Consider the following 23,000-nt stretch of genomic DNA (forward strand, 5'->3'; position numbering starts at 1 on the left):
CCGGCTACCCTTCCTGAAGCCACTTGTGCTCGCCTGCCCTGCTGTCTCCAAGGCCAGTACCTTAAAGGTACTACAACGACCACGTATCCATAAACATTGACACAAAAGAGATGCAGTCCACGGGCTCCATGCCCCTGCTGGCATTCAAAGCTGTCTCTCCAACACCCTTCTCTCTGTGCCAGGCTGGAACTCCTGGACTCAAGTGACCTGCCCTCCTGGGTCCTCCCAACATGCTGGGATTGCAAGCATGAGCCACTGCGCCCGGCCCCCTGATGATTTTTTTTTTTTCCCCAGAGAGTCTCACTCTGTTGCCCAGGCTGGAGCGAAGTGGCACGATCTCGGCTCACCGAAACCTCCTACTCCCGGGTTCAAGAGATTCTCCTGCCTCAGCCTCCCAGGTAGCTGGGATTACAGGCACATGCCACCACGCCCGGCTAATTTTTTTGTATTTTTAGTAGACCACGTTGGCTAGGCTGGTCCTGAACTCCTGACCTCAGGTGATCTGTGCTCCCAACGTGTTGGGATTACAGGCGTGAGCCACTGTGCCCCGGCCCCTGAGCACTTCTAATCCATTCACCTCTTCCGGTGTACTCATGACCATCCTGTGAAGAAGATATTATCCCTATATCCCCATGGCAGCCTCCCTCACCAGAGCCCTGCCCTGACCAGATCATGCCCACGCTGGGAAGAGCTTCCTCAGCTTCTGAAAGGAGGCCCCCGCCGCAATTCCTATCAACAAGTATGTCCTGTGCAACTACTGTGCACCCAATCCTACGCCACCCTTGTCACAGCCCTGCCACCCCCTCCTCCCATTCTGTGCCCAACAAAGCTTGCAGTTGTTGAGGTCTTTTTCACACCAAGGTGTGAGGTCTCTCTCCCAGCTTTTTGTGGTCTCAGCTGCCCTGCACCCCCCTTCCCTTGTGGCTCCCACCTTGGCCTGCTCTGTTCACTTGGCATGCAGTGTTGCAGTGAAAATCCAGGCAGCTATCTCTTGTGGGGGAGTTCTGTTCTCAACCCCACTCTTATAACCACCTGCAGCTTTGGGCCTGGGCATACGGCGTGGGTGTGTGTAGGCATGTGGGGGAAGGGAGGCCTCGCCTTGGTCAGAGACCCCATTTCATTCACAGGGGAGCTTGAAGTTAAGGATGCCCACTCACCCTCCAGCTTGTGAACTGCAAGCTTTTCTTTCTGCACCTGTCAGCTCCTGTGATGAGGAGCATGTGGCCCAGGGACCAGTCTGGGCGTGGTGATGTGGCATGTGTGTGATGGGTGGGAGTGAGGCAATGTTAGGGTACCCCCGTTCCCCGGCCCCGCCTGGCCAGTTTGGACGAAGGAGACATCTGGTGGCTGTGAGGAGATCTGCAGCCTTGCTGCAGGGAGCCCTGGGTGAAGGTATCGGGATCTGTCGAGTCCCCTGGGAGCCCCTGGGGGCCCAGAAGGACATCATCACCCTTGGGGTAGAGCTCACAGCTGCTCCTAGGCCTCAGGGCCTGGGACTCGGTGGGAGAAGAGCCTGTGCTCATGTATTCTTCCCAGCCCCAAAGCTAGAGGGAGAGCTGACCTGGAGGGTGCTGGACAGGGAGGACGGCAAGCAGGAGGACCATCCATCATTGTTGGTGAACAATGAGCCGTCACCACCCTAATTAAAGATGTAATTACAGCAAATACATTCTGGGCTGTGAATGAGTGACGGATGGCAGGAAGGCACCTTGTGGCCCACAGCCAGGAGACACTGCTCCCCTAACACTCCCCTCTCCAAGCTGGGGAACCCTTACCTCAGCATCCCTCCAAGCAGATTATAGGGTGCCCTGGTGCCTCCAAAGAGGAAGGACTGAGGTTGGACCTGGGGGCTGGTCAGGGGCTGGGGTCTGGGGCCTGGCTGGAGAAGTGAGAGTGGGAAGGAGGCCGTGCAGCTGGGGTGAGAGGGCCTGGGCTGATGCCTGGGTCTCAGCCAGGAAGAAGTGGGTGTTTCTGTGTGAGCGTAAGAGAGCGCTAGGTGGGATTTCAAGGCACTCATGCTTGGGGGTAAGTGGACCCTTGCCAAGGCCTGGGGTGGGGGTGTCTTAAGAGCCAGGCCTGGAGGACTCAGCCTGCAGACCAGTAACCATAGCAAGGCTCTGGTGTGCCATACTGGCTTTTTGTTCTGGCCTAGGCTTCAGAGACTCTCCTGAGGGCTGATTTGTCCTTAGCTGGGGGTCAGGATACAGGGCAAGGATCTGGCCACCTGGAGGGAGGAGAGATGGGCTCCTGTGGCCGACCTGGCTTCTGCTGCTCTCCCCTTCAGCAGGGCAGGCCTCCAGCCACCCCTTGCTCCACAGCTCCAGCCTGGGACCACATCTAAAGTTGCAGGCATTGGTTGTCCTTGGGAGGCCTGGGGCTTGGGACACCTCTTCCTCTCCTGAGGATCCCAAGGCCTGTTTGGCCTGGGGCCCCCACTCCCACTTACCCTCAGGGAACAGGAAACACTGAGCATACAGTCAGGTCACTCTGAAGCCAGCCTGCACTATGACCACTCCAGGGCCAAGGCATGAAAACCTGCCCCTTGGGAGCTTGGTGGCCTCAGCCTCTTAGCCCTACCTGCTGTGGTGGCCCCTGGCCAGGTCCTTTGGAGTGTGTGGGCCAACCCCATTGGGGAGAGGGATGGGTGGGGAACGGTGGGAGCCCAGGCAGGCAGGCAGAGGGGCGGGAGGAAGGCCCTTGACAGCAGGACAAATGCTTGTAATTTTATAACCAATCGCAGTGTGTCCATGGGGGGCCGTTTGTGCCTCCACTCAGGACCAATCAGCCTGACAGAGCTATGAGTCCGCCTGAGTGAATGTGAGCAGCTCACCCCACTACTTACTGCAATCTCATTACCCGGCCAACTCAAGACTGGCCAGAGCTGTGGGGCTGCAGGGAAGGGGGAGCCACCCAAGCCGAGTAGAGCCAGGCCAGAGCCAGGGTGGGCCTGGGGCCAAGAGGGCAAGGTGGGCGGGCCTTGTAGACCCAGCAGCTCAGAGGAAGGGGGAGGAAGGAGTCAGAATCTCAGGAAACAACAAACAGTAAACATGGACTGGGTGCGGAGCATTTAGGATCCAGAGCGAGCCTAAGCCCCTGCCCTCAAGGGGCTTGCAATCTCCTCAGGGCAGATGGAAGATTACAGATAGATGGGCCTTGGGGAAAGGGCGGCTTAAGATGGAAGTGTTCAAAGTACAAAAAGGAGGCTGAAGGCAAGGTGAGGGACAGAGTTCTAGAGCCAGGCTGGTACTGGGCAAGGGGCTGGAAGGCAAGAGTAGGTGAGAGAGGGAAGGGGAACCAGAGACAGCTTGGGAGTGCATGTAGAGCCCGGGCAGAGAGAGACAGGGGCTGGGGAGAGAGAAATGCCCACCCACGGGAGGGAGAAGGGGGCAGCCAGGGGAGGGTTGGGCTGGCCAGTGGTGGATATTAAAGAATGGCCTTGCTGGATCTGGATATCTGGCTCTGGGGATGGCTATGTGCCCATTAGTCTCCCTAATTGTCAAAAATCTAATTTAGTGTCTGGAGCCCGGGCTGGCCTCGGGTTAAGTGGAGGGAGGCAGGCCTAGTCATAAATCTGCCCTCACGGGCTGATGCTAATTCTGCAGTTAACTGAGGGGTGAGGTGGGCGCAAGATGGGACAGGCAGGGCTCTGGAGAGGGCGTGTCCCTGCATGCCAGCCCCCATGTGTTAGGTCATAGCCAGGCTCTCCTCTCTTGCACGGGGCTCATTTGGACCGCCCAAGGGAAGCGCCTCACATTCAACATGAGCTCAGGGACAGGAGTCGCTCAAGGGTCTGCACGGCCGGGATTGTAAAACTGTCAGCCCCCTCTCCTCCTCTCCTCCCAGACCCATTCAGGGTCTACGTGGGCTGTGCTCTTGTTAAACGACCAGGGACTGTCCCTCATGGGTGGGAAAGGCACATTTCCTCCATGAAATCATGAGCGTTTGTTGAGAAAAGGAGCATGGGGATTCACACTATGTGAACAAGTGACTGGTCATCCAGTGACTGCTAGGGATGGCCCCAATGATGAGGACCAGGTGACATTCACCTGAGCTGCTTGGGGAGTCATGCCCCATTCCTTAGTGGGGAGAGCACACTCCCCATTGGGCTGCCCAGCCTCTCCTTCCCTGGGCCCAGGCTCACGAGGTGCCTGGGAGTCTGGCCAGCCCCTGAGGACCGCATGCAGCCTGAGGTGGTGCTGCTGGTGGTGGGGGTTCCAGCCTGGGTTTGGTAATGACCTTGCTCCCCTCAGAGCTGCTAATTGAAAGCAAGGGGTGTAGTAGGCGCAGCGGGAGGGTGGGGACCGAGAAGGTTCCCTGAGAGGCTCTGCTTCCATGGGGGGAGGAAAACAATTTCTCCCGGCTTCAGCTCCGTCTCACCAGGCACCCACTTGGCCTCTCCTGCTGCTAACGAAGTGCCTTTAATTAGCAGCCTAATAAAATGCTCTTAATTGGCAAGAGCCAATCAGGAAGAAGAGAGGTCTCCTCCCCTTAGTCATTGCTGATGGTGGCACAGCTATAGGTTTAAAGTGGGGAGGGATTCCTGGCCCAGCCTGGCAGTAGGAAACCACGGCTATAGGGTTGAGACTTCCCAGGGCAGGCCCTAGACCCCACCCTTCCTGGGGAAGAGATCTAACACAGTTTGAGGGTGAGGTCCACAAACTGTTAGGCTCAGCCTCTGCTCAGGAGCCCAGCTGGTGAGGAACATTAACTGAGCAGGTACCAGTGGCCCCACAGTGGCTCCTCTGACACCTCCCTCCCTTCCTTCTCTCTCTTGGGTGCTGCCTGCCCTTAGTTGTTAGGGAAGATTCTTCAGTGTAGTTTTGGGCAATGTGGGTCCCTTTTCTTGCTCCTCAGTTTCCTCATCTGCCAAGGGTTGGGTGGACCTGATGCTCTGACATTCTTCCAGCTCTAGTAGGGAGGGTTCTGCACAGCGGCCCTGATATTGACCACAGTCTGAGATTGCTCATGGCCAGTGGTCAGTCCAGACAAGACAATGAGACTACAAGGCTGATGGAAGCCAGGGAGCCTTGGTCATGTGGAAGGGTTATTAATACAAAAAGCCCATAGATCTAAAAGAAGGATGGGTCACTTTTGACAAGGATCCTGTTTGTGACACTAGAGAGGGGAGGGGAACAGGGCCAACGGGGAGAGAGAGTCCTATTCCGCCACTGCCTGCAACCTTGTGCCTCTCTAGGTTTGGCTGAAGGAGGGAAGGGGGGTTTAGGGGGGTTTCCACTCAGGAACTGCAATATCATATCCCACATAGTCAAGGGTGCCTTCATTCTTACAGCTTGTTGGAGTCCCTCTGGAAATTGCTCCCAGATGTGAGCTTGCTTGCCTATAAACTGATCAAATGGGATGTAGGGGAAACTCAAGTCTTTTCACCACTGAGGGGCAGAGAAAAATTTAAATTCTGCATTCAGGTTGGGCTGTGGTTGGCTAAGGTGACCAGTTCACAAATGAGACATGACTTTGGCTTTAATTTAACTCAACATGGAATAGTAGGCGTAAGCCAGAGACCCCACACTCATCCACAGCGTCCAGCCCTGCTTTCTCTCAATCTTGTTTTCTCATGTCAGATTATCTGCAAAGGTATTCTATCTCCGCACTCCCTCAGTCTGTATACTGAAAAGTGTATTGTCCTTTTGGATGTTGGGGCAAGGAGACAAGACGCTTAGAAAATTCACTTTAATCTTATATTTGTAATTTACTTTTTTTCTGAACAGTTAAAAAAAACCAAGACACACTCTATTATCATGATCCTAGGTTGTGAACATATTGGTACACTGACTACACATCACCATAACATAATCACAAAAGTCAAAGCAGTCAGTACTTAAGAGTCTAGAGAACAAAGAGCTGAACCAGCTGAAAGCTCTCAGGGAAGCTCATGTGTTGCTAGGCCTGTCCCACCGTTGGAGTGCACTGGCCATCCCTCAGGTTTGTCTGGGCTGGCCTGAGTGGTCACCGCTTTGAGAAAGCCGTTAAGTTTCCTTGGTGCCCAGAGGGCTAACATCCTAGTTGGTCTTTTCCTTCAGTGTCCAAGAAGGGGGTTAGGAGGGGAGGTAACACTTTAAAATACGACTTGCTGCACTGATCCTTAACAAAACACACACACAACCAATCAGGAGCTAAGAGCGCCAGCTGTGCTGGTTGGAAAGCACATATTTTAGATGTCATCTGCCTCCAGGACTTTTTAGATCACAGGTACTCAACTTCCAACAGAAGGGGCTTCTAAAGATCAATGCATTAAGTTCCACCTGAAACCAGGCAGCCATCATCATGCTCTTTTGATTTCTCTTCAGCTCCAAGGATTCTGACACCACAGATGGGCTAAAGGTAAAGAAGCGAAACTCAGTTTTATTCCCCTAAGAAATGGCTCTTTCCGACACTACGTTGACATTGCGGTTAAAGGAGGTCTGGTCTGTTGGTGACCAACTGCGTGGAGGAAGACCAGGGAGGCTGCACCCTAAGCCTCAGGGCTGCACTAATCTGGGTTAGACTGCTCTGCTTCAGACTGGAGGGTGTTGCCATCTAAGGCAAAAGGGAGATGCTGAGAAGGTCAACAGTACAAAGGTATCTAGTCCAATTATGGGAAAGAAAAAAATTGCCCTGATTATTTCCAGTATTCTCCACCCCTCCCACCTTTGTTTCCCCACACAATCAAGTGCTAAGTAAGGAGTAGACCAACTACAGCTGTTCAGACCAATGGTACCAGGAGCCGGCAAGGGAAGAGTGCATTTTTTTTTCTCTGTAGCTTTAGACTGTACAGAAGAAAAATAAAAAGGGATTGTTCTTACTCAAGCAAAAAAACCAGAATGATGTAGGGGTCTCACAGTCTTTTCTAGTTCAGAAACAAGTTATGAGGGCCAGACTTTATTACTTGTCGATAGAGATCCAAAGAGTCCCTGTCTCTGAAGTTAGGAGACACCAGAAAGAATTTTGCCAAGTGACATGTACAAATGGCCTTCCATCCATGATTCACATCCTTTCAAATTGCATACCAAGTTAAAGGGTGTTCTCAGCAGTGAAATACACACACGTGCAGCAAGGCATGCTGGCCTTGTCCAAGTAGCCCCAGCGTGCACCAAAAAGTCACGTGTCTGTACCTCCTCATCTGCCTTCGAAGGGGTTTCAGCCTGTCTTTAAGAAAGGTTTCCTTTAGGCCCTACGTTGGAAAGTAAATTTTGGTGAGAAGAGACTAATCTACAATGGGGACACCTTCAGCTCTGTTTCTACCACTCCTTGGAATGTGCTGAGACTTTGTCTCTCTTTTTGTTTTAAAAAGGTCAAACTTTACATCTATTCTAGCTCAGTTGGGGATTAGTGATAATCAATTCCCACTGAAATCATGCAGAGATGGTAAGTGGGGTTTACCTTCTCTGGAAATGAACTTTCACTTACCTGATTATTTCTTCTACAATGAACTGGTAAATGACCCCCAGAACTGAGAAATGTGAACCATTCAAGTTTTTCAGACCACTTAACTTCATTCCCATTTCCATCAGCAGCAGAGAGGACAACTTGGAGAATATCCTCAACTGGGCTAATGGCTCCACATCTGCAGGGTTCGCCCCGATCTCCTTTGTGATGTACTGGACATGTTTCAAAACAGTCTTAGAAACAATATTCCTTCAACTGAACCTAGATTGGAGAGCAAAACCCTGGGCACCAATAAACATTCAACAGCTTCCACTTTGTAATAGCAGCATATGACAGAAGGGCTGGTAAAATTATGGCTATTGGGCAATATTTTGAGACAGCTCGAAACCCATGCCTTTTAAATGTCTGACCTGTGTGTTTTTCAGGGCTGACAGCCCTCTACCTTCATCTATAGCAAAATCCTCACCCAATCAAAAAGCCATTAATAGTCAACACAATAGATGACAAACCCTGACAGTGGCCAAGTAGAAAACATTTCTCTGTAGCATTTGGGTAGCTGGGAAGGGAATTACATTGAGAAAATATTTCCTAGGCTATGATGTATCATTATACTGGGAAGTATTTTCTGAATATAACCTTGAACTAAAAGCTTAGAAATACTCATAAAGCAGGAAAGGTAGAATGCATATGCATAAACTGACTCAATATGTAGTAACAACATTCAGTGTGGGTACACCTTGGGAAGAGGATACCTTCTTGCCTGGGGAGACCAGCTGGGTGCACATTAATAGTATTCTGTGTGCTCCCAGGTTGGTGTGGCACAGGTACCCTTGCACCTGAAGCTCACTAGCTTGGCAGCTCACACAGCTGCCTTCCGAGTGACTGGGTTTGCCTGACTCTTGCCGAGGTCCAGCCGTTTATGCTGTTCACCAATCACCACAGACATTTTATTGGCTGGGGAGAGTGAAGAGCAAAATAAGGTCAGGAGGAGGAAGAAAAGGCAGTTTTTGCCCCATTAATAAACCCTGTGTGCCAAACTTCACCCTGATCCTCTCTCTTAGGCAGCTTTGCCCTTCTGCAAATACTGGGTGTGGGAGAAGCAGAAGGAAGGTTCTGCAATACAAGGTTGATATGGTGAGATCAATTTTTGAGAGATTATATTTAACTGGCCAAAACAAAACAACAAAAAAAACCAAAAACAGTGTTTTCTCCTGACCATCTCTCTTAAGCTACCTTGATCACGGTCTTGGCAAAGATACAGGCACCTGGGTATTCACAGGCCCTGATGAGGAAATCGGAGATGGAAACCATTACGCAGAATGCACCAAGCGATTGGCTCTGGCCATTTCAAATCTTTCTGTAGGCTGAGCCTTACCAGTGATTTAAGATGAAGTACAATGCTTTTTATTACACACCTAATTGTTAATGAGAGGAAATGCAATCAGCAACTCCTTTCCACACTCTACATGGAATCAGGGAGACTGCTGAGTCCAGAAAAGATGCAGCCATTGATGGAGCCCAGGAAACTTCTCCCCACCCCCCCTCCGCCTGCCCCCACCGCCAATCCTCCTCTTGGGTGTGGGGAAGAGACAGGAGTTGCAAATATGATGAGAGTATCATGTCTGAGAATCCACTGTTGCCACAGGGTTACGTGCAGCAAAGGCCTGGGGCTGAAATCTTCACTGAACAGCATTTAACTCTTCCAAGTGTTGCATTTTCTGGCTGATCTGGCTCATGCTAGGGGAGGACACTCTCTTCATACACTTTCTTCTCAGGTGAAGCAGACAGAGAAAAAAGGTTGAAGGGTCGTAGGGGAGTAGATGGGAAGAGGAACAGAAACAGAGAAGGCAGGCAGGAGGCCCAAATCTTCCAGTGTATACATTCTTGTGTTTTCTTTTTCTTGCCCCAGAGGCTATACAGAGGGAGCTCTGTCTCCTCCTAAGCATATTGGGGCTGGGCTGCTCTGGCCAGGTGCTTGGCATTCCAGCAGTTAACAGGGAGACACTGGGCACTGTCTGGCTTGAAGCTGCATCCCCCATCCCCTAGAAGTGGGTCTCTCCCAGCAGGCTATACAGGGAAACTAGTTCTTCTGCTTAATGGCAAAGCAAGAGAGATTCTGGCAAAACACTAAATACATTTATAAGTCATCTTTGTCTGGAACCAATGGGAAAAAACTAGGTGCAGAGGTGAAAGGAGGAGAGGAGGGGAGGTTTAAAAGTTCCAATCATTCACAAAAGATAGAAGACATCTTCTGATAGCAGCACTGAAGCAGTCAGCTGTGCTGAGTAGACCGTCCTGGGCTGACTGCAGACCAACTGTGTCCCAACAGGAGTCTCAAAGCCCTGCTCCTCGGCTAGTCCGGGGAAACTGGGCAGTAGTTTGATTGTTACTGTTGTTGCTCATCCTGGTATTGGCAGATACGTTAAATACCGCAACTTTAATGGGTCCTGTGTGAAAACAGAGCAAATAGTCATTAGCCCCTTTTTCGATATTTCTTACTTGCTTGAAGAGAAAAGAGCATTCACTTAGCTGCCAATGGGGAAAAGGCTTAGGGATCCTTCCTAATGCCTGCTCTCTGCCTATGCCACGCAGGAGCTTCTGTCAAAGGTGACCTGGCCTGATGGGGAAGTTATACTAAAGGCAGGGCTTGCCGACATGCTCAGGGCTGTGGTGTTCAAGCAGAGTGACTCTGATGTCTTGAGGCTGAGATGGTTGGCACAGCTTTCACCTGCCCTGTAGAATGGCAGGGCAGGGATGGGGGATGGTCTGTGGGCCCTGCCTTTTGAGTGGCCGTGAGCATGGCGGTGCTACTAACAGAAGTGGGGAATCAAGGAAAGCTGGCCTGGCTGTGTGGCTGCACAGTATCAGCAGTGTAAAGGAGGGGACAGTGTAGTTGAGGATGTGAGCACTAGAAGTGCTCTTGTTATCTTCAAGGACAGCTGTGTAGATGGCAGCTGGAAATGTGGCCTGGAGATTAAGGCAGAGGCTTGGACTGGAGACAGAAATTTGAGTCTTCTACGATGAGATGAGATCTGAAGCCTTGGGAATAGAGAAGGCAGCCTAAGAAGGAACTTAGATAAGGAAGAAAAGCCAGAGGCAGGCCGGGCACCGTGGCTCACACCTGTAATCCCAGTAACTTTGGGAGGCCAAGGGAGGTGGATCACTTGAGCTCAGGAGTTCGAGACCAGCCTGGGCAACATGGTGAAACCCCATCTCTCCAAAAAAAAAAAAAAAAAAATACAAACAATTAGCTGAGCATGGTGTTTTGTGCCTGCAGTACTCAGGAGGCTGAGGCAGGAGAATCACTTGAGCCTGGGAGGTGGAGGTTGCAGTGAGCTGACATTGTGCCACTGCACTCCAGCTTGGGTGACAGGAATGAAACCCTGTCTCAAGAAATAAAATAAAATAAAATAAAATAAAAATAATAAGAAAAGCCAGAAACAGACTCTTAGGAGTGAGGGGGAAAGAGGCACAAATAAACAGAGAGTCAGGAAGAATATTAAAAATGGCAAAGTAACACAGAAGTCTAAGGAAGAGAAAATTTTGGGCAAAAGGAGGGGGTAGGTATATGGAGATAGCAATATTAATACTCATGACCAGTTTTTCCTGAGGGCATATTATGTATTCGGCACTGTGCTAAGCACTAGGAATTTTCCATACAGTATCTCCATGCAGCCTTCACAGGGCTCCGTGAGGTGAGTGCTGCCCCTCATGTTACTCATCAAGAAATTCAGGCTCTGGGAAGTTACTTGTCTAAGGGCACACAGCCTGTGCGACTTGGCTGAGGAACGACGAACCGTGTCCTCTGTGAGAGAAAGAGGCGCTGAGGCAAGCCCAGTTGGGTGTGAATCACTGCCCTCAGCGGAACACTGCAAAGAGAGATGCAGAAACGTGTAGCGAACATGTACTTCTGCCATGAGAACTGAGGCACACGTGGCAAATCCTAACGACAGCAACGCTCCTCAGCAGCTAGGGCAGCCATCTCAAACTGGCAACAACCTAGTGTATTCGAACTGGTTAGAACAGCAGGTATGATCTGAATATACCACAATATGTATGGACCACCTGGGTATTTTAGGATCTTCCCCTGCCTGAGAGAGAGGTTGGACACTTGAGTGGGAGGACATGTGGAGTTCTCACCAACGTCAGAGGTCAAAAGACAGGTCCTCTTTTTGGAGGGTTGAGAAATGGGGACAGGGATATAAAAGCTACTTTTTATATTCCTTTTAAAATCTTCCCTTTTATTTATATGTCAGTGTGAACTTTCACCAAGAGATGTTTCCATTCACACATTAGACATCAGAGTGTTTACTTGGCTTGAAAGGTCTCTATTGTAGGTATTGTTTGATCTGGGAACTTAAACATCACAGGCCTTTGGGTCATTACAGTACTTAGTTTTCAAACTGATTCGAATCTCATTTTATTTTCATAACAGTACTACTGGATAACTACGGCAGGAATGACTAGGCTTACCACACAAGTAGGACCCTAGAATCATCTAGAACTGAGGCTGGCTACCTTGGTGAAAGGCACTGTCCACACTGTGGCAGCTTCATCCCTGTCTCACATTGTCTGCTTCCTCAGCTTTACAGGAGTTGGTGACCCAAATGGCAGGAGAAAGCTCCATGAACTAGCAACACCTTACAGCTAATATCCCGTCTCCTACCCACAGTGTTATGTACATAATAGATTTTGATACCTGGGCAAGTATGAGGTCAGTGTATGGTTATTTATCTGGAGATGTAGGTGTATGTTCGAGAAGGGGAACGGGGGGGTTCAGCCTGGGCAGCTGGATCATTTAGGAAGTCCCAGATGAGGATTGTGTCATCATGTGAACTACTGACAATCTGGAATTCATCAAACTGGAGTCGAAAAACTCTTCCGGAATGCTCCTAAAGAAGTAGAAACAAAAAGGGTAGGAACTTGAACTACTCAAAATCAATAGGACACAAATTCAGCAACATGTCAAAAGGAATCTATGGAAAGGCTATGGTTTGCTGTTAATTTTCCACCATTAAGTTGTTTTTTAAAATGAAGAGGCCGGGCGCAGTGGCTCACACCTGTAATCCCAGCACTTTGGGAGCCTGAGGCGGGCGGATCACGAGGTCAGGAGATTGAGACCATCCTGGCTAACACGGTGAAACCCCATCTCTACTAAAAATACAGAAAATTAGCTGGGCTGGTGGCATGTGCCTATAGTCCCAGCTACTTGGGAGGCTGAGGCAGGAGAACTGCTTGAACCTGGGAGGCGGGGGTTGCAGTGAGCCGAGATCACGCCACTGCACTCCAGCCTGGGCAACAGAGTGAGACTCTGTCTAAAAAAAAAAAAAAATTAATTAATTAATTAATTAAAAAAATAGAGAAAATTTACTTTGGCTAAAGGCAGCATGGAAAAGTCAAATACTAGGCAGCTGTAAACAAAGTAATACTCTTTGGCCAAGACATGCTAAATAGCATGCTATTAATAGTTTCTCATGGCCAACCCTTTTTGGCTTGTATGAGAGCATTCCTTACTACCTCCCTGGTTTTCATCTTCTAAGTTCCTTCTACAATCAGAGGTCAAAGATTGGTGAGCAATAAGAAGCAGTATGCTGATAAATGTTTATCAACCAAACTTTGCTACTTTGTAAAACCATCGGTAGATTTCCACGGCATTAAAAACTCCTACCATGGCCAATTATAAGCTAGTCATAGTCAACCAGCTTGCAAAATTCATGAATATCTAATACTTGGCTCTCATAAGTGAGTATGAGCCTGTTCTAGCACACCACTGGCAGTTACCACCCTGATGAAGATGTAGAATGTTCCCAGCATACTGGAAAACAATCTCACACCCCTTACTAAACAACATTACCTCCGCTTCAATTTTATCATCATCATCTTTATCACCATGATCATTTTTTTTTTTTTTTTTGAGACAGAGTCTCGCTCTGTCGCCCATGCTGGAGTGCAGTGGTGCCATCTCGGCTCACCGCAAGCTCTGCCTCCTGGGTTCACGCCATTCTCCTGCCTCAGCCTCCCGCGTAGCTGGGACTACAGGCGCCCGGCACCACACTCGGCTAGTTTTTTGTATTTTTAGTAGAGATGGGGTTTCATCGTGTTAGCCAGGATGGTCTGGATCTCCTGACCTTGTGATCCACCCACCTCTGCCTCCCAAAGTGCTGGGATTACAGGCGTCATCATCATCTTTTTTTTTAGAGACAGGGTCTCGCTTTGTCGCCTAGCCTAGAATGTGGTAATGTGATCATAGCTCACTGTAACCTCAAACACCGGGGCTCAAGTGATTTTCCTGCTTAAGCCTCCCAAGTAGTGAGGACTATAGGCGCATGCCACCACACCTGGCTTTTTTTTTTTTGTAGAGATCAGGTCTTTTTGTTGCCCAGGCTGGTCTTGAACTCATGGACTCAAGCAGTCCTTCTGCCTTGGCCTCCCAAAGCTCTGAGATTATAGGTGTGGGCCACTGTGCCTGGCCCAATGTTGTTAGTACTTTGTTTAGTCTCTTATTGAATTTCATATAATCATATAGTATGTATTCTTTTGTGCTTGGCTTTTTTTTTTTTTTTGAGACAGAGTCTCACTCTGTCGCCCAGGCTGGAGTGCAGTGGTGCAATCTTGGCTCACTGCAACCTCCACCTCCTGGGTTCAAGCGATTCTCCTGCCTCAGCCTCCCGAGTACCTGGGATTACAGGTACGTGCCACCACACCCAGCTAATTTTTTTTTATTTAGTAGAGACAGGGTTTCACCATGTTGGCCAGGATGGTCTCAATCTCCTGACCTCGTGATCTGTCCACCTCGGCCTCCCAAAGTGTTGGAATTACAAGCCTTAGCTACTGTGCCCGGCCATGCCTGGTTTTTTTTTTTTTTGGAGATGGAGTCTTGCTCTGTCGCTCAGGCTGGAGTGCAGTGGTGCGATCTCGGCTCACTGCAACTTCTGCCTCCCGGGTTCAAGCGATTCTCCTGCCTCAGCCTTCCAAGTAGCTGGGACTACAGGCACCCCCCGCCATGCTTGGCTAATTTTTTGTATTTCAGTAAAGACGGGATTCCACCGTGTTGCCCAGGCTGGTCTCCAACTGCTGAGCTCAGGCAATCCGCCGGCCTCAGCCTTCCAAAGTGCTGGGATTACAGGCATGAGCCACCAAGCCCAGCTCATGCCTGGCTTCTTTTAGTCAACATTATAAGATTCTTCTATGTTGCTGCATGTAAAACAGTAGTTCATTCTTTTTTATTACTGGTTGATATTCCACTGTATGAATATACTACAATCCATCTATTCTCTTGTTGGCGGACATAGGGGCTGATTATAGTTTATGGCTATTATAAAACAAAGCTGCTAGGAACATTTACGTACGTGTCTTTTGCTGAATATATGCACCCATTTCAACTAGGAGTATACTTGCTGGGCCATGGGGTAGGTGTATGTTTGGCTTTAGAAGATACTATGAAACAATTTTTAAAAAGTCATGCCAATTTATACTCACACCAACAGTTTATCAGAGTTTGTTACTCCACGTCTTCACCAAAAATTGATATTGCCAATCTTTTACATTTATTTTGGTAGGTTTGTAGTAGTATTTTATTATAATTTTAATTTGCATTTTTCTTTATGAAGTTGAGGAAAAGCCTCTCTATCCCTTGTTTGCTGAGAGTTTTTATCATGAATGGGTGTTGGATTTTGTCAAATGCTTTTACTGCATCCATTGATATAAGCATGTGATTTGTCTTCTATAGCCCCCGATGTGGTAGATTACACTGACTGATTTCTGAATGCTGAACCAGCCTTGCATACCTGGCATAAATCTCACTTGGTCACAGTGTATAATTCTTTTCATACATTGTTGGATTTAATTTGCTAATATTTTGTCGAGGATTTTTTTTTAAATTTCAGAGTTACTACACTTTATTGGCACATTATTACATTTTAAAATATTTTAGAAATCATGAAATTGCTAAACATAAGGGCAATAATAAGACCATACATGGCTGGGTGCAGTGGCTCATGCCTATAATCCCAGATCTTTGGGAGGTTGAGGCAGGCAGATCATGAGGTCCAGAGTTCGAGACCAGCCTGGCCAGCAAGGAGAAACCCAGTCTCTACTAAAAATACAAAAATCAGCTGAGCATGGTGGCAGGCACCTGTAATCCCAGCTACTCGGGAGGCTGTGGCAGGAGAACAGCTTGCACCCAGGAGGCGGAGGTTGCAGTAAGCCAAGATTGCGCCATTGCACTACTCCAGCCTGGGTAACAAGAGTGAGACTCTGTCTCAAAAAAAAAAAAAAAAAAGAAAAGAAAAAGAAAAACCATATATTTACTTATTTATTTTGAGACGGAGTTTTGTTCTTGTCACCCAGGCTAGAAAGGTGCGATCTTGGCTCACTGCAATCTCCGCCTCCTGGGTTCAAGCATGAATCATATAGTTTAAAATACAGATGCTCCTCAGATTACAATGGGTTACATCCTGATGAAGCTGTTGTAAATGAAATTATCCTAAGCTGAAAATGCATTTGATCTGCCTAACCTATTGAACTTCATAGCTTAGCCATTATTAGTCTGTATTTTTCTTTTCCTATATTGTGTTTGTCTGGTTTTGGTTTTAGGGTAATGCTTCATAGGATGAGTTAGCAAGTTATTCATTCTATTTTTATCTTACAGAAGAGATGATAGAAAATTGATATAACTTCTTCAAATGTTTGGTAGAATTCACCAGTGAATCTACTTGGGCTTAGTTTCTCTGTTTGGAAAGGTAATTATTAAGTATTGATTCTGTGAAGATCTGGGATGTCTTTCATTTCTGATATTAGTAAATTATGTCTTCTTTGTTTTTCATAGTCTGGCTAGAGGCTCATCCATTTTATTGATCCTTTCAAAGAACTAGCTTTTGGTCTTGATGTAATCCATTGATTTCCTGTTTTCAATTTCATTGATTTCTGGTCTAGTTTTTATTATTTCTTTTCTTCTACTTACTTTGAATTTAATTTGCTCTTCTCTTAGTTGGCTCTAGTAGAAGCTTAGACTATTGATTTTAGATCTTTTCTAAGATATGCATTCAGTGCTATAAATTTCCCTCTAAGCACTGCTTTCACTGCATCCCACAAATTTTGATAGCTGTGTTTTCATTTTTATTTACTTCAAAATACTTTTCAAAACATCACGTTCCCCATAAATATATAAACCTACTATGTACCCACTAAAATGAAAAGTAAAAATTAAAAAAATACATTTCAATTTATCTTGCAATTTCTTCTTGACCTACATGTTATCTAGAAGTGTGTTGCTTAATCTCCACATATTTTGGGATTTTCCAGCTATCTTTCCATTACTGAATACCACTGTAATCTTAGAGCATATGCCGTATGATTTCTACTCTTGTAAATTTTTTAAGGTACACTTTATGGCCCTGACTGTGGACTGCCACGGTGTAATTTCCTTGGGAGCTTGAGAAGAATGCGTATTCTGCTGCTGTTGGATGAAGCATTCTATAGATGTCAATTATATCCACTTGACTGATGGTACTGCTAAATTCAACTATGTTCTTACTGAATTGGCTGCCTGCCAGATCTGTCCATTACTGATAAGGGGTGCTGAAGTCTCCGACTATAATAGTGGATGCATCTATTTTTTCCTTGCAGTTCTATGGTTTTTTGCCTCATATGTTTTGATGCTTGGTTGTTAGGTGTGTACACATTAAGGATTGTTAGGTCTTCTTGGAGAACTGGTCCCTTTACCCTTATACAACACTTCTCTTTATCTCTGATAATATTCCTTGCTCTGAGGTTTGCTCTCTCTCTCTAATTAATACAGTTACCCCAACTTTCTTCTGACTAGTGTTAGAATAGTCCATCAGGGCTAGGGGTGCCATAACAAAGTATGGCATACACTAGGGGGCTCAAAAAATAGAAATTAATTTCCCTACAGTCTGAAGACTAGAATTCCAAGATCAAAGTGTTGGCAGTGTTGGTTTCATTCTGATGCTTCTTCCTTTGACTTGTAGATGGTCATCTTCTCCCTTTATCTTCACATGGTCTCTGTGTGTCCCAATCTCCTCTTGTTATAAGGACACCAGTCATACTGGATTAGGGCCTACTCCAATGATTTCATTTAACCTTATTTACCTCTTGAAAGCTCCTATAACTCCAAATACAGTCACATTCTGAGGTACTGGTGGTTAAGACATCATATAAATTTTAGGGGAACACAATTCAGCCTATAACATGTGTTATATCTTTCACTAACCATTTACTTTTAAGGTGTATGTGTCTTTAAAGCAGCTTTCTTGTAGACAACATATAGTTTAGCCTTCTTCTTCAAATTGCTCCGACAATTTCTATTTTTTTAATGTGAAGTAGGAAAAATACAAACAAAACCACACCAAGACACATCATAAGCAAATTGCTGAAAACTAATGATAAAGAGAAAATCTTAAAAGCAGCCAGAGGAAAAAGATACAGAATGGAGATGAGTGACTTCCAACTTCTAGTCAGAAACCAAGCCAGAAGAAAATGGAATGACATCATTAAAGTGCTGAAAGACACTGTCAATCTAGCTTTTTTTTTTTTTTTTTTTGAGACAGGGTCTCATTCTCACCCAAGATGCAGTGCAGTGGCACGTTTGTGGCTTACTGCAGCCTCAATCTCCTGGACTCATATGATCCTCACACCTCAGCCTCCCAAAAGTTGTTGGGAGTACAGGCATGTGCCACCATGCCCAGCTAATCTTTGTATTTTTGAACAGAAGGGATTGCCATGTTTCCAGGCTTGTCTTGAACTCCTGAGCTCAAGCAATCCACCCGCCTCAGACTCCCAAAGTGCTGGGATTACAGGTGTGAGACACCATTTTTGGCCTATATAGAATTATTTAGCCAGCAAAAATATCTTTCAAAAATGAAGGCAAAATGAAAACTTTTTCAGAGCCAGGTGCAGTGGCTTGCAACTGTAATAATCTCAGCTACTGAGGAGGTTGTGAGGCAAGAGGATTATGTGAGGCCAGGAGTTCAAGACCAGTCTGGGCAACACAATGAGACCCTATCTCTAAAAAAATAAAGAAAATTAGCCAGATATGGTGGCACAAGCCTGTAGTCAGCTATGTGAGAGGCTGTCAGGAGGATTGCTTGAGATTAGGAGTCCAAGGCTGCAGTGGGCTATGATCATGCCACTGCATTCCAGCCTGGGCTATAGAATGAGACCCCATCCCTTAAAAACAAAAAAACAAACAAAAAAAACAAACAAAAAAACTTTCCCAAGTAAACAACAAGTGAAAGTATTTGTCACCAGTGTACCTGCATATATGAAATGTTAAAGTAAGTTCTTTAAGCAGAAGGAAAATGATATCAGATGGAAATAGAATTTATACAAAGGAATGGGAGGTAATAGAAAAGGTAAACGTGTGGGTAAAAATAAACTCTCTTTTTTCCATTAAAAAATTTCTTTAAAAGACCAGCCGCGGTGGCTCATGCCTGTAATCCCAGCACTTTGGGAGCCTGAGGCGGGCGGATCACGAGGTCAGGAGATCGAGACCATCGTGGCTAACATGGTGAAATCCCGTCTCTATTAAAACTACAAAACATTAGCTGGGTGTGGTGGCGGGCGCCTGTAGTCCCAGCTATTCAGGAGGCTGAGGCAGGAGAATTGCTTGAACCCAGGAGGCAGAGGTTGCAGTGAGCCAAGATCACGCCAGTGCACTCCAGCCTGGGTGACAAGAGCAAGACTCCGTCTCAAACAGAAACAAAAACAACAACAACAAAAAACATCTTAAAAGATGGTTGATAGTTTTAAGCAAAGCAAAAATAACAAGTGCTGTGGGGATTATAACATATTAAGAAGTAAAATCTATAGCAACAATAGCATAAAGGATGGGGGTGAAAAATGAACATATAGTGATTTAAGTTTCCTACATTATACATGAAGTGGTACAATATCATCTGATAGTAGACTGCAATAAATTAGAGATAACTACTGTAAACCTTAGGTCCCTCCTCACCAAATTAGTGAGATATAACGAAGAACCCATAATAGGAGCTAAACTGAGATAAAAAAAAAAAAAAAAAGAGCATGAAAACAGGAGGTAATAAACAAAAGGAGACCGGTGGAGCCAAGATGGCCGAATAGGAACAGCTCCGGTCTACAGCTCCCAGCCTGAGCGACACAGAAGACGGGTGATTTCTGCATTTCCGTTTGAGGTACCGGGTTCATCTCACTAGGGAGTGCCAAACAGTGGGTGCAGGACAGTCGGTGCAGCGCACTGTGTGCGAGCCGAAGCAGGGCAAGGCATTGCCTCACTCGGGAAGCGCAAGGGGTCAGGGAGTTCCCTTCCCTAGTCAAAGAAAGGGGTAACAGACGGCACCTGGAAAATCGGGTCAGTCCCACCCTAATACTGTGTTTTTCCAACGGGCCTGGAAAACGGCACACCAGGAGATTGTGTCCCGCACCTGGCTCAGAGGGTCCTATGCCCACGGAGTCTCGCTGATTGCTAGCACAGCAGTCTGAGATCAAGCTGCAAGGCGGCAGCGAGGCTGGGGGAGGGGCGCCTGCCATTGCCCAGGCTTGCTTAGGTAAACAAAGCAGCCAGGAAGCTCCAACTGGGTGGAGCCCACCACAGCTCAAGGAGGCCTGCCTGCCTCTGTAGGCTCCACCTCTGGGGGCAGGGCACAGACAAACAAAAATTCAGCAGGAACCTCTGCAGACTTAAATGTCCCTGTCTGACTGACAGCTTTGAAGAGAATAGTGGTTCTCCCAGCACGCAGCTGGAGATCTGAGAACGGGCAGACTGCCTCCTAAAGTGGGTCCCTAACCCCCGAGCAGCCTAACTGGGAGGCATCCCCCAGTAGGGACAGACTGACACCTCACTCGGCCGGGTACTCCTCTGAGACAAAACTTCCAGAGGAACTATCACACAGCTGAATCTGTGGTCACACGAAAATCCACTGTTCTGCAGCCACCGCTGCTGACACCCAGCCAAACAGGGTCTGGAGTGGACCTCTAGCAAACTCCAACAGACCTGCAGCTGAGGGTCCTGTCTGGGAGAAGGAAAACTAACAAACAGAAAGGACATCCACACCAAAAACCCATCTGTACATCACTATCATCAAAGACCAAAAGTAGATAAAACCACAAAGATGGGGAAAAAACAGAGCAGAAAAACTGGAAACTCTAAAAAGCAAGCACCTCTCCTCCTCCAAAGGAACGCAGTTCCTCACCAGCAACGGAACAAAGCTGGACGGAGAATGACTTTGACGAGTTGAGAGAAGAAGGCTTCAGACGATCAAACTACTCCGAGCTACGGGAGGAAATTCAAAACAATAGCAAAGAAGTTAAAAACTTTGAAAAAAAATTAGATGAATGGATAACTAGAATAACCAATGGAGAGAAGGGCTTAAAGGAGCTGATGGAGCTGAAAGCCAAGTATCGAGAACTACACAAAGATTGCAGAAGCCTCGGTAGCCGACGCGATCAACTGGAAGAAAGGGTATCAGTGATGGAAGATGAAACGAATGAAATGAAGCGAGAAGGGAAGTTTAGAGAAAAAAGAATAAAAAGAAATGAACAAAGCCTCCAAGAAATTTGGGACTATGTGAAAAGACCAAACCTATGTCTGATTGGTGTACCTGAAAATGACGGGGAGAATGGAACCAAGTTGGAAAACACTCTGCAAGATATTATCCAGGAGAACTTCCCCAATCTAGCAAGGCAGGCCAACATTCAGATTCAGGAAATACAGAGAACGCCACAAAGATACTCCTCGAGAGGAGCAACTCCAAGACACATAATTGTCAGATTCACCAAAGTTGAAATCAAGGAAAAAATGTTAAGGGCAGCCAGAGAGAAAGGTCGGGTTACCCACAAAGGGAAGCCCATCAGACTAACAGCTGATCTCTCGGCAGAAACTCTATAAGCCAGAAGAGAGTGGGGGCCGATATTCAACATTCTTAAAGAATTTTCAACCCAGAATTTCATATCCAGCGAAACTAAGCTTCATAAGTGATGGAGAAATAAAATACTTTACAGACAAGCAAATGCTGAGTGATTTTGTCACCACCACGCCTGCCCTAAAAGAGCTCCTGAAGGAAGCACTAAACATGGAAAGGAACAACCGGTACCAGCCCCTGCAAAAACATGCCAAATTGTAAAGACCATCGAGGCTAGGAAGAAACTGCATCAACTAATGAGCAAAATAACCAACTAACATCATAATGACAGGATCAAATTCACACATAACAATATTAACTTTAAATGTAAATGGGCTAAATGCTCCAATTAAAAGACACAGACTGGCAAACTGGATAAGGAGTCAAGACCCATCAGTGTGCTGTATTCAGGAAACCCATCTCATGTGCAGAGACACACACAGACTCAAAATAAAGGGATGGAGGAAGATCTATCAAGCAAATGGAAAACAAAAAAAGGCAGGGGTTGCAATCCTAGTCTCTGATAAAATAGACTTTAAACCAACAAAGATCAAAAGAGACAAAGAAGGCCATTACATAATGGTAAAGGGATCAATTCAACAAGAAGAGCTAACTATCCTAAATATATATGCACCCAACACAGGAGCACCCAGATTCATAAAGCAAGTCCTCAGTGACCTACAAAGGGACTTAAACTCCCACACAATAATAATGGGAGATTTTAACACCCCACTGTCAACATTAGACAGATCAACGAGACAGAAAGTTAACAAGGATATCCAGGAATTGAACTCAGCTCTGCACAAAGTGGACCTAATAGACATCTACAGAACTCTCCACCCCAAATCAACAGAATAGACATTTTTTTCAGCACCATACCACACCTATTCCAAAATTGACCACATAGTTGGAAGTAAAGCTCTCCTCAGCAAATGTAAAAGAACAGAAATTATAACAAACTGTCTCTCAGACCACAGTGCAATCAAACTAGAACTCAGGATTAAGAAACTCACTCAAAACCACTCAACTACATGGAAACTGAACAACCTGCTCCTGAATGACTATTGGGTACATAATGAAATGAAGGCAGAAATAAAGATGTTCTTTGAAACCAACGAGAACAAAGACACAACATACCAGAATCTCTGGGACACATTCAAAGCAGTGTGTAGAGGGAAATTTATAGCACTAAATGCCCACAAGAGAAAGCAGGAAAGATCCAAAATTGACACCCCAACATCACAATTAAAAGAACTAGAAAAGCAAGAGCAAACACATTCAAAAGCTAGCAGAAGGCTAGAAATAACTAAAATTAGAGCAGAACTGAAGGAAATAGAGACACAAAAAACCCTTCAAAAAAATTAATGAATCCAAGAGCTGGTTTTTTGAAAAGATCAACAAAATTGATAGACCACTAGCAAGACTAATAAAGAAGAAAAGAGAGAAGAATCAAATAGACGCAATAAAAAATGAAAAAGGGGATATCACCACCGATCCCACAGAAATACAATCTACCATCAGAGAACACTACAAACACCTCTATGCAAATAAACTAGAAAATCTAGAAGAAATGGATAAATTCCTCGACAAATACACCCTCCCAAGACTAAACCAGGAAGAAGTTGAATCTCTAAACAGACCAATAACAGGCTCTGAAATTGTGGCAATAATCAATAGCTTACCAACCAAAAAGAGTCCAGGACCTGATGGATTCACAGC

At 46.4% G+C, this 23,000-nt stretch overlaps 1 protein-coding gene across 10 annotated transcripts in view; it reads right to left on the reverse strand.

Annotated features, from left to right (window-relative positions):
- Positions 1-5,682: 5,682 nt before the first annotated feature.
- BTRC (beta-transducin repeat containing E3 ubiquitin protein ligase) overlaps positions 5,683-23,000 on the reverse strand; it is a 225,697-nt gene continuing 208,379 nt past the window's right edge. For 8 of the 10 annotated variants that reach the window (XM_058436077.1, XM_058436081.1, XM_058436078.1 and 5 more), the window contains 2 exons: positions 12,083-12,275; positions 9,498-9,830 (listed from right to left, as the gene is read on the reverse strand). In XM_058436077.1, coding sequence (XP_058292060.1) covers positions 12,114-12,275 — 162 coding nt within the window. In that variant the 3' untranslated portion in view covers positions 9,498-9,830; positions 12,083-12,113. Of the gene's footprint in view, positions 9,831-12,082; positions 12,276-23,000 lie in introns of all 10 variants that reach the window. The other 2 variants (XM_032179735.2, XM_032179754.2) reach the window with 1 other exon arrangement.

This window comes from Hylobates moloch, unplaced genomic scaffold (assembly GCF_009828535.3).
Source record: "Hylobates moloch isolate HMO894 unplaced genomic scaffold, HMol_V3 SCAFFOLD_3, whole genome shotgun sequence".
NCBI lineage: Eukaryota > Metazoa > Chordata > Mammalia > Primates > Hylobatidae > Hylobates > Hylobates moloch.